The sequence below is a fragment of the Tachyglossus aculeatus genome, chromosome X1 (genome assembly GCF_015852505.1).
Source record: "Tachyglossus aculeatus isolate mTacAcu1 chromosome X1, mTacAcu1.pri, whole genome shotgun sequence".
Lineage (NCBI taxonomy): Eukaryota > Metazoa > Chordata > Mammalia > Monotremata > Tachyglossidae > Tachyglossus > Tachyglossus aculeatus.
The window spans coordinates 67,801,094-67,813,708 of record NC_052101.1 but is presented as its reverse complement, the minus strand read 5'-3'; the positions used below and the strand labels follow the sequence as shown (position 1 = coordinate 67,813,708).

Below are 12,615 nucleotides of genomic sequence, written 5' to 3'. Positions count from 1 at the left end.
ACACCTTAAGTCACAATCTGTACCACAAAGCTCAACGATTGGCTCTGGCTGAGGGATTCGGTCACATCTTTGATCAGAAACTGTGAGTTGATCCGATTCCCTGGTGCAAATAGCTTTTCTTCTCCGTTCCCCTAAAAACAAAGTGGTGGGGGGGGGGAGGGGGGGCGGAGGGGAGAGTCACGTAAGAAAGCAATTCAAACTAGCCTCTACTTAGAAAAAAATCTTCTTCACTTCACTGGACTTCAAAAGTCTATGTAACTGAAAATAACTAACAGAAAACAGTTGTTGCAGCAGCAGTGTAATGTGAATCAATATACCTTCTCATCAATCAATAATATTTATGAAGTGCTTACTGGGTGCAGAGCACTGAACTAAGTGCTGGGGAGACTGCAATATAACAGAGTTGGGAAGGCACATTCCTGACCACAACAACCTTAAAGACATTAATATAAATAAATTAATAAATAAATTGGGAATATGTACGTAAGTGCTGTGGTGCTGCGGTAGGGTTAAATAAAGGATGCAAATCTGAGTATATGTATGAACCTACTGGGACTGGTAGAATATTGGGAATCAATAGAGAAGCAGCGTGGCTCAGTGGAAAGAGCACGGGCTTTGGAGTCAGAGGTCATGGGTTCAAATCCCAGCTCTGCCAATTGTCAGCTGTGTGACTTTGGGCATGTCACTTAACTTCTCTGTGCCTCAGTTACCTCATCTGTAAAATGGGGATTAAGACTGTGAGCCCCCCATAGGACAACCTGATCACCTTATAACCTCCCCAGTGCCTAAAACAGTGTTTTGCACATGGTAAGTGCTTAATAAATGCCATCATTATTATTATTATTATAAGCACATACAACAGAAATGACCAGGCAGTAAAAGGAAATTAAAGATTTCATGCAGCTAAGAAATATGTCTACACATTATCAACAGTTGGATGATTAGAAAAAATCACTTAAAAAGAGATACCGTTACAAAGTTTACTGCATGCCTGCCAGGGACCATAGCTGTTCCAGTAAAATTGCTGAGGTTTGTCTTCAATTGGAATATTGAATGTGTAACGCACATCTGGATTGTATAAATTGCCCACAGATAAAACCTGAAAGAGTGCATAAAAAGAGAAAAGTTGCTTCCATATTCAAAATAATACAATTCAGCTGATTTTCACTTAAGTTTTACCTGCAGCAATATTTCTTGTTCAAGACGATCTGTAGAATTAATTCTTTCAACAGCATTATCTGATCCACTGTACTCAATCACGGCATTTCCAATTTTTATTTCTCTCTTGGACATAGTGACAACAAAGTCTCCATTGAGTAAGAATTCTCCATGACTGCTTGATAATGCTGAGAGAGAGAAAGGCTTTTGGTTAACTAAAAAAAATCTTGCTTAATCGTCAAAAAATCTTATTTCTTCTCCAAATCCCCTAACTCATTGCTTTACCTTTCAATAACTCACTTGTATGGAGAATGTCTACTGAAATAATTTGGAACCAAGTAGGTTACTGAAGGGCGGACATTATGTCTTTTTTCCTCTATTATACTCTCTCAAGAACTTAGTATGGTGCTCTGCCACCAACAGGTGCTCACAGGGATGTTAACTTTTTATTAATAGCAATGGGGAGGAACTTGAGGAGGAACATTGAGGGTGCAGGACTTTTAGAGAATAGGACTTTTAAGGGAACAAACTAGGGAAAGAGTATAAAGGGGAGAAGAGAGAAAAGAGAGGAGAGAAAACAGAGGGGGAGGAGAAAAAAAGGAGGAAGGGTGATGAAAGGAGAGGAGGAAAGGAAAACACATGGGTAGGGAGAGGAAGGTAAGAGAGTACTTGAGAAGCATATGTTTTCAATTATAATTAATTCTTTTGCATACTTCTCAGTCCTGAAGTCATTGATGGGCTCACCTGTCATTTTGTTTTAGGCAGGAGATTCGGGCATCATTATTAGTCTTTCGGATGCCTAGTTCAGGCCTTTGTGCAGAGTAGGTGGAGGTACCCAATGAATTAAAACATGCCCTGCCTACCCTGTCACCATTTCACGCTCAGCACCCACCCAAACCTCCTTTGTTAGTACATCACTGGGCAGTAAAGCTGGAGGGCAGACTCTGTTCATAACCCCAGACACAGCACAGAGCCAACTTCTGACACCCATGGGGGCCACATGCAGTGACAGCAACACACAGCAGAGGGATTGCTATGACTTTCTGCCCCATTGGTTCCCTGCCCAATGCACAGCCTGACTGACAGAACTATCAATGCACATGGGACCCAGCGGGGGCTACCCCATGCCTCAGTACCTGACAGGCAATCTGGCCCGTTTGCTGGAGGCAAACTGCCCCCATGTCTCTCTCTCTCTCGCTCTCTCTCTCTCTCTCACACACACACACACACACACACACACACACACACACACACACATGATAGCAGTTGGTGGGTGACATTTGGGAACACCAGGGCATGGTAGGGGGAGGTACATGGGAGAGAGGTAGCAAAGGAAGCAGTTCACCACCAGGGAAGAGACTGATTCACTCCGGCCTTGGCCAGCAGCCCAGTGAAGATAAAATGAACCCCATAAATTCCCCGGCAATGGACTATATCCTGCCTGTGGAGGGCAAGAAGTGGAGCTATCTTGGCTCCACTTCTGGCTCCATTCCCAAGGGGTGGGGTGGGATACCCCAAAGCTAACGGTGTCACCCCCACAATGTTAAGTCTACAAGAGGACCATTATCCCCATATTACCTTCATGAAGTGGGTGCCAATGGTGCTCATTCAATACTAATGACTGATTTACACAACCTACCTATGCCTACAGTTTCTCTCACACCTATACTCAGTATCACAAAAGCATTTACAAAAGAGTTTAGATTAAAATGGAAAATTCAAAGGAATAGGGAAAATGAGAATTTCATCTGTACATATTACTGAGCAGTTTGTGGGAAGCCAGTATTACTCTACTCTGGACCTAAGGTTGACCACACTCCTACTTTTCCTAGAAAGCAGAAGTTGCATTCTTGCAAGGCACTGTGTTAAGCAAAACTCACATTTTAGTATTCACCATGTATGACACCTCATCTATGCACACTCCTTCAATCAATGAAATTTACTGAGTATCTACTGAGTGCAAGGCACTATACTAAGCTTTTGGGAGAGTGCCATGGAACTAAGACAAACATTTCTTGTCCTAAAGAAGTTTACAATCTAAAGGGTGAGGCAGACAAAAATTATTTACAGAGTATAGGAGCAGGAGGAAGAACAAGGATATTACACGAAGTAGTATGTTTTCGGTATTTGTTAAACGTTTACCATGTGCAAGGCAGTATTCTAAGTGTTGATGTAGAAACAAGCTAATTAGGTTGGCCATAGTCCACGTCCCACGTGCAGCTTGCAGTCTTAATCCCCATTTTCCAGATGAGGTAATTGAGGCCCAGAGAACTGAAGTGACTTGCCCAAGGTCACAGAGCAGACAAGTGGAGGAGCCAGAATTAGAACCCAGGTCCTGCTGAATCCCAGGCCTGTGACTCATTCAATCATTCAATCACATTTATTGAGCTCTTACTGTGTGCAGAGCACTGTACTAAGCGCTTGGGAGAGTACAATACGACAATAAACAGACACATTCCCTGCCCACAACTAGTTTACACCACTGGGCCTTGTTGCTTCTCATCTGTATATGTGAGGATTCAGTAACTGAATAAATAATTTAATATGAAAATAAATATGCTTGTGTACTTAAGTGCTAAAGATAGGTAAATACGTAAGTGCTAAGGGTGGCTATTAACGTGTTGTGAATGAATTTAGGAATGCTTCCTGGAGGAGATGGGCTTTCAGAAGGGCTTTGAAGCTGGGAGAGTTGCAGTTTTATGCAGTCTTTCAGGTTTTAGCTGTGGGCAATTTATACAATCCGGATGTACATTACACATTCAATATTCCAATTGAAGACAAGCCTCAGCAGTTTTACTGGTCACGTGAAGAACAGGAGCAAGCAATCAGAGGCAGAAGAATTGAAACAGCAGCATGGCCTAATGGAAAGAGCAGGGGCCTGAAGATCAGAGGACCTGGGCTGTAATCCCAGCTCCACCACTTGAGAAGCAGCATGGCTCAGTGGGAACAGCACGGGCTTGGGAGTCAGAGGTCATGGGTTCAAATCCCAGCTCCACCACTTGTCAGCTGTGTGACTTTGGGCAAGTCACTTAACTTCTTTGTGCCTCAGTTCCCTCATCTATAATATGGGGATTCAATTCCTGTACTCCTTCCTAATTAGACTGTGGACAGGGACTATGTACAGCCTTGTATCTGGTATTTATCTCATTGCTTAATACAGGGTTCAGCACACAGTAAGCATTTAATACCACAACAGTCACTATTATTTTTATTGAGAGTGGGTACAGTTAGAAACAGGCTTCTTCTGACATCATGGAACAATGTACCTAAACAGGTTTGCGCTGTCAGAAGAATAATTCCCTAACAGTTTTAGAGAAATCATGTAGTGAAAACACAGGTTGTGCCATAACTGAGTGTACGCTGAAGAGAAAGGGAAAGCATCACAAATTCATTGGACGGGGAGCATTATTCGAGGCAGAAGGCAGTGGCCAATCCACAACAATCAACATGGGTGATTAAATGACTATTTGTAGTCTATAATTGGGTCCTTGTCAGTCAGGGGAAGGCAGTGCTTAAACCTCCAGGCCTGTTTTTAGACTCTTCTAGGCTCAGAACTCTGACTCCCAAGTGGTCCAATATTTGTATTGTATTCCTCAGAGTAGTTAAATAAGGTATTCATCTTAATTCGAGGTTTGGGGTTTCAGTCTAATTTGGGTGCTGTTTGGTCACTGGGTGGTGTGTGCACCACATACATACAGGATATTTGCAGAGTGGCTATGGTAAGATCTTTTTTTTCTCTTTGAAATATTTCTTAGAGAAAATATCCTATATTTTTGGAAAACAAAATATCTTAAACACTTTGAAGATGAGATGGAATAAGACAGCTAAACTGACCAGATGTCATGTTTAGTAGGAACCCTTTTGATTTTGGGGACTCTCTCCCACATTTCGACAGGCCTAAAGTGGCACCTATTAAGGATCTTAATTTAGATTGTGAAGGGGTAGGACAGTATCTCTCAGCCATGGAAGTGATGAGAATGATCATAATGGTGGTGTTTGTTAAGCACTTATGTGTCAAGCACTGTTCCAAGTACTGGGGTAGATACAAGGTAATCATGTCAGACACAGTCCCTGCCCCACATGGGGCTCACAGTCTACATATGAGGTAGAATAAATAGTGAGCCCCCATTTCACAGATACAGAAAATGAGGCATAGAGAAATTAAGTGACTTGCCCAAGGTCACACATCAGGCAAGTCATAACATCGCTAAAATCTGCCCTTTCCTCTCCAGTCAAACTGCTACCACACCAATCCAGTCGTTTATCCTATCCCACCTTGATTACTGCATCAGCCTCCTTACTGACCTCCCTGCCTCCTGTCTTTCCCCACTCCAGTCCATACTTCACTCTACTGTCTGGATAATTTTTCTACAAAAACGTTCAGGCATGTTTCCCCACTCCTCAAGAACCTCCAGTTGTTGCCCATCCACTGCCGCATCAAACAGGAACTCCTCACCATTGGCTTTAAAGCATTACCTTGCCCTCTCCTACCTTACCTTGCTACTCTCCTATTACAACCCAACCCGCACACTACACTCCTCTAATGCTAATCTTCTCATGGTACCTTGATCTCGTCTATTTCACCTCGCACCTCTCGCCCATATCCTACCTCTGGCCTGGAACGCCCTCCCTCCTCATATCCAGACTCTCCTCGACCCCCTCCAGTCTGGCTTCCGTCCCCTACATTCCACGGAAACCGCCCTCTCAAAGGTCACCAATGACCTCCTGCTTGCCAAATCCAACGGCTCATACTCTATCCTAATCCTCCTCGACCTCTCAGCTGCCTTCGACACTGTGGACCACCCCCTTCTCCTCAACACGCTAACTGACCTTGGCTTCACAGACTCTGTCCTCTCCTGGTTCTCCTCTTATCTCTCCGGTCGTTCATTCTCAGTCTCTTTTGCAGGCTCCTCCTCCCGCTCCCATCCCCTTACTGTGGGGGTTCTCCAAGGTTCAGTGCTTGGTCCCCTTCTGTTCTCGATCTACACTCACTCCCTTGGTGACCTCATTCGCTCCCACGGCTTCAACTATCATCTGTACGCTGATGACACCCAGATCTACATCTCTGCCCCTGCTCTCTCCCCCTCTCTCCAGGCTCGCATCTCCTCCTGCCTTCAGGACATCTCCATTTGGATGTCTGCCCGCCACCTAAAACTCAACATGTCCAAGACTGAACTCCTTGTCTTCCCTCCCAAACCCTGCCCTCTCCCTGACTTTCCCATCACTGTTGACAGCAGTACCATCCTTCCCGTCTCACAAGCCCGCAACCTTGGTGTCATCCTCGACTCCGCTCTTTTGTTCACCCCTCACATCCAAGCAGTCACCAAAACCTGCCGGTCTCAGCTCCGCAACATTACCAAGATCCGCCCTTTCCTCTCCATCCACACCACTACCCTTCTCGTTCAAGCTCTCATCCTATCCCGTCTGGACTACTGCATCAGCCTTCTCTCTGATCTCCCATCCTCGTGTCTCTCCCCACTTCAATCCATACTTCATGCTGCTGCCTGGATTGTCTTTGTCCAGAAACGCTCTGGGCATGTTACTCCCCTCCTCAAAAATCTCCAGTGGCTACCAATCAATCTGTGCATCAGGCAGAAACTCCTCACCCTGGGCTTCAAGGCTCTCCATCACCTCGCCCCCTCCTACCTCACCTCCCTTCCCTCCTTCTACAGCCCAGCCCACACCCTCCGCTCCTCTGCCACTAATCTCCTCACCGTACCTCATTCTTGCCTGTCCCGCCGTCGACCCCCGGCCCACGTCATCCCCTGGGCCTGGAATGCCCTCCCTCTGCCCATCCGCCAAGCTAGCTCTCTTCCTCCCTTCAAGGCCCTACTGAGAGCTCACCTACTCCAGGAGGCCTTCCCAGACTGAGCCCCTTCCTTCCTCTCCCCCTCGTCCCCCTCTCCATCCCCCCCATCTTACCTCCTTCCCTTCCCCACAGCACCTGTTTATATGTATATATGTTTGTACATATTTGTTACTCTATTTATTTATTTATTTTACTTGTACATATCTATTCTATTTATTTTATTTTGTTAGTATGTTTGGTTTTGTTCTCTGTCTCCCCCTTTTAGACTGTGAGCCCACTGTCGGGTAGGGACTGTCTCTATATGTTGCCAACTTGTACATCCCAAGCGCTTAGTACAGTGCTCTGCACACAGTAAGTGCTCAATAAATACGATTGATGATGATGATGATGATGATCTGACAGACAATTACTCTTACCCTATTCAAAGCCAAATTGAAGACACATCTCCTACAAGAGGCCTCTCCTGACTAAGCCCTCTTCCTTTTCCTCAGCTCCCTTCTGTGTCACCCTAACTTGCTCCCTTTATTCATCCCCCCTCCCAGTCCCACGGCACTTATGTATATATCTCTATTTTACTTATTGATATTAATGACATATCTCTAATTTACTTATTTATATTAATGTCTGTCTCCCATTCTAGACTGTAAACTCACTGTGGACAGGCAATGCACCTGTTTATTATTGTATTGTACTCTCCCAAGTACTGAGTACAGTGCTTTCCCTGTGCCATGGCTGCCCTGCTCTGGCCCCGTTTCTGCCCTGGGAGGTGCTCCTCCTGATGCTAATGCAGGGGTTTAATCCTCAAAGTGTCCATCTTTGAAAAGTTCCCTGGTGCCAGGAACCCCTAAGGGAACATACAGTTAAAGAAAGGGCAGTGGATACAACAGAAAAAGTGGATCCTCCTGGAACAGGAATCCTCCTGGGCTGCAGTTATAGCAGAGAAGCATTATGGGCAGGGGTGGGCCTGGTGACTACTGTGCCTGTCACCCAACTGCCATCTGATTGCTCTTTCACTTTCTTTTCTCCCCCTCTCCTTCTCGCTTTTATTGTTCTCTCTTCTTCTTCCCATCTCTTCTCCTCTTTGCCTCAGTCGCTGCTTGGCACATAGTAAGCGCTTAACAAATACCATAATTATTATTATTATTTTCTCTGCTCCTATCTTTCTCCCCTTCTTGCCTTTTCTAATCTCAGACCACAGACCCTAACCCATTGAAGTCCTGCCCCATTCCATTAACAGCGTGGCTCAGTGGAAAGAGCACGGGCTTTGGAGTCAGAGGTCATGGATTCAAATCTCAGCTCTGCCAATTGTCAGCTGTGTGACTTTGGGCAATCACTTAACTTCTCTGTGCCTCAGTTACCTCATCTGTAAAATGGGGATTAAGACTGTGAGCCCCATGTGGGACAACATGATCACCTTGTAACCTCCCCAACGCTTAGAACAGTGCTTTGCACATAGTAAGTGCTTAATAAATGCCATTATTATTACTATTATATAGGTATCACTCTGGAAAAGAAATGCAGCAATATTGTTTCCTTTTACAGCTATTTTAAGAGGTGAAACATACCATCTGATTTAGTGTTCATAATGCTGCTCATACTTTTTTATGGTATTTTTTATGTGCTTATTATGTGCACTGTGTTGGGGTAGATACAAGATACTCTGGGGCTCACGGTCTTAATTCCCATTTTACAGATGAGGTAATTGAGGCATAGAGAGGTAAGTGACTTGACCAAGGTCACACAGCAGACAAGTGGAGCCAGGATTAGAATCCAGGTCCTCTGACTCCCAGGCTCATGCTCTTTCCATTAGGCCACTCTTCTTACTCTCCTGAAATCCAGTGAATTTGTTTCATCTGACTTTTAGAACAAGCAAAAACTTTATCTTTCATTCCATCCTGTCTTTATGTTATCAAGAGGACCCTCACATTTCTAGTGAATTAATCATTTGCTATCTTCAGGGCCTCCCAAAGATACACCATGAGGTATGAGGTGAGAAAATGTTTGTTGTGTACCATGCATTATACTGAATGGTCACTTCTTAGACACTAAACTGTTTCTTTGATACTTCAAGATGAATTTCTTAAATTGATCCCAAATGCAGGTCATTCTCATGGTAGTTATAATAATAATAATAATGGTATTTGTTAAGTGCTTACTATGTGCCATGCACTGTACTAAGCACTGGGGTGGATACAAGAAAATTGGGTTGGACACAGTCCCAGTTCGACATGGGGTTCACAGTCTCAATACCTATTTTACAGATGAGGTAACTGAGGCCCAGAGAAGTGAAGTGACTTGCCCAAGGTCACACAGCAGACAAGTGGAGGAGTTGGGATTAGATCCCATTGCCTTCTGACTCCCAGGTCCGTGCTCTATCCTGCTTCCCTTAGCTTCATGCTGCTTCCCTTAGCTTGATACTGCCAGATGAATCATCTAATAATTTTAAATAAATCATAGTCTAGTTGATTAGTAATTAGAAAAACTAGGCATGTCACAATGCCACTTATTTGAAATGTGGATAAAACTGTTTTATCTGCATTAAAATAGAATAACAGTTTTTCAGTGATTCAGGGTCTACTGGCCCTTAGCATCTTGTCCTCTCCCTTTAAAGTCATTTCTCTGCTCAAAGGAAAGACAGGACAGACACCAAAGGACAGATAGGAATGAGAAAGACAATGAAACCCCTACAAGGTTGAAACTTGGAGGCAAAAGAAGAGTTGAGAATTATCAGAAGATTGGCTGTCAATGTAGCCCCTTTTCAAAGATGACTGCACATGGGATAAATAACATATCATTAGCATGGCATTCTCATGGAAAACTCTAAGAGAAATGAAATTAATCCAGAAGTTCTGCTTTTCGAAATGATTTTGTTGTAACCCAATCCTGAGAGAATGCCAGAGTAGAGCTATAACAGCAAGCATTCGACCTCAATACTTTGTAAAAAGAACAGTTTCCTGAAAACAGCAGTCTACTGCACAACTTCTTACTAATGCGATTATGTAGCTAATTTCCTGAGATAATTTCCCCACCATTTCACCCATCAAAGTTAAGTTGCAACAAAGGCTTTTTGCTGGAAAACGTGCAAAGCATGAAAGCAGTGCTTTACCAAGAATTATGAAGAATGGGTCAGGCTTCTTAACAACAAATACCTGAACAAATAACATCTCATTTTGCATTTTGCTTAGGTATTCAGCCCAATTAAACTGACCAGACCTTAAAAAAACTGTCAGTGCATTTGCTGCACCTTCCTTTAACAAAAGCGTAAACATTTACATGCTCTAGACTTGATGACATCAATGTTTTTCCTAAATTGTTAGGTAACAACTGCAAGGTTCACAGTACCTAGGTTTTCCATTTTCACACTCAGTGAACTGTGATATAAAGTCCATGCCTGCATACTTTTGCCCCCCTTAAATCAGCAGAGGAAGATTACTTTTTGAGTGGGGGAGAAAAGAATAAAGAAGGATGTCACTCTCTTGGGCTCAAAAAAGAAATAATTCAACACGGGTTACTGCACTTTCTAACACAAATTGCATTCAATCCCATTTTGTCTAATTCAGAAATTGTAAAGATGTGGTACAAATGTGCTTGAATTTGTAGTAGGAATACAACAAGAGAAAACCATGCCCTAAATTCCTAATGACTGCTTTTCAAGTTCTTAGGTGCACCTTTCCCTGAAACAAAACAGAACTCCTCATCTTCTCAACCAAACCCTCTCCTTCCCTCAACTTTCCCATCATTGTAGAAAACACCATCCATCTTTCCAGTCTTGCAAGTCCACAACCTTGGCATTATCCTCGACTCATTTCTCTCATTCAACCCACATATACAGTCTGTCACCAAATCCTGTCAGTTCTACCTTCACGTATCTAGAATTGACACCTTCTTCTCTATTACCATCCTAGTCCAAGCACCTGATATGTCCCTCTCAAATACGGCATCAGACTCCCTCCTGACATCCCTGCTTCCAGCCTCTGCCCTCTCCAGCTCATACTTCACTCGGCTGCCCAGTTCATATTTCAAAAAAAATGCTCTACACATGTCTCCCCACTCTTAAAAAGAACCCAATGTTCGCCCATCCAACTCCACATCAAAACAGAAACACTTCACCGTCGACTTTAAGGTGCTCAATTAGCTCTCCCACTCCTGCCTAACCTCACTCCTATGCCACTATAAACCAGCCCACACACTTCGCTTCTAATGTCAATTAAATAACTTATTTTATCTCTATCTCCTTTCTCTCACCTTCAACCCCTTCCTCACTCCACCCTCATGCAGGGACTTCCTCCCAATTCAAATTCAACAGACCACCACTCCCCAAACTTCAAAGCCCTACTAAAATCTCATGTCCTTCAAGAAGCCTTCCCTGACTAACCTCTCATCTCCCACTCTATTCTCTAGCCCTTCTGTGTTGCTTAGACACTTGAGTCTGTACCGCCTAAGAACTTTGATATTCCCCCCATCCCCATAGCACTTATATACATATCCTTATACTCTGCTGCTTCCCCTTTCTGTAATTTATTTTAATGTCCCTCTCCCACTAGACTGTAAACCCCAACTTTGTTGTATTGCTCTCTCCTGAGCATTCAGTTCAGTGCTCTGCACACAGTGAGAGTTCAATAAATGCTGTTTACTGAGTCCTTTTTTCTTCTGACCTTATTTCTCAAATTGGAAGAAATTCTTCACTTTTCACTAGTAAAAGAGCCCATCAGATTAGTTTGGGCTTCATGGAACATTTTTCAGTTCAGTTGGTAATGTTAAAATCCAAGAAAATATGATTAATGATAAACTGAAAAACTATGCAATGACTTGATAAAAATGTAAAAATGATTAACATCTAAAATGTCAACATAAAAACATTCTGATCTAGAACCTTGACATGCTACCTTTTCAAAATAATCTCTTTCAAGCACATCTTCAAATGACTGAACTTGCTACTGATGTACTTACCCACCAAAATTAGTACAAATACATCTGGATAAAGTCCAAATGAAACAAAGCCCTGAAGATTGCAAGCAGGTTTGAGGCCTTCAAAGTCATCAGACTTCCAAAAATAGTGTTTGGCTGGCAAATGACACTATCTGCACCTACAAAGTGAGCTTATTCCATGCAATTTTAAACCTCTGCTGTTCACAAGCGCTCCCCTCCAGACAATAGAATCTCATGAAAAACTAGCAATGTGGGGCTGGATGATATTAAAGTTACTTTAGGCTCATTGCCTCATTCTGATTTTTGACCTACCCTGATTTCTTTTAGCGTTGGACATGTTGGCTGGTGCGTAATTTATGGCTGGTTTTATGCCTCTAATATATTTTGCTGAATTACTTCAGTAACTCTTTCTATTCTCTTATGTAACACTTTCCTGTCTTTCCAGTCTACTTAGGGCAATTTATGTGGTGACAAGTTAAAGGGTAATTTAGTCTGCTGAATAAAATGTTATACCATCATCACTGAGGAAGTTGTGCTTTATGATTCATATGCGACCAACAGACAAAAAGCAAGCCTCTGTGTCTATTGCACAGAGAAATGATGACAACACCTTGACATAATAAGGTTAGCCATCTTAATTTTGACTAGAAAGAAGTGTGCCAAAACTACTGAGGTACTTAAAAATCAATTTTTAGAGTACTAACACCAACAGCGTGGCT

At 43.1% G+C, this 12,615-nt stretch overlaps 1 protein-coding gene across 1 annotated transcript in view; it reads right to left on the bottom strand.

Moving 5' to 3' along the window:
- The window catches only part of ADAMTS9 (ADAM metallopeptidase with thrombospondin type 1 motif 9), a 180,059-nt gene that overhangs the window by 98,638 nt on the left and 68,806 nt on the right, over nt 1–12,615 (bottom strand). The window contains exons 17-19 of the mRNA XM_038772003.1: nt 1,180–1,346; nt 970–1,099; nt 5–131 (exon numbers count right to left, since the gene is read on the bottom strand). Coding sequence (XP_038627931.1) covers nt 5–131; nt 970–1,099; nt 1,180–1,346 — 424 coding nt within the window. The remainder of the gene's footprint in view (nt 1–4; nt 132–969; nt 1,100–1,179; nt 1,347–12,615) is intronic.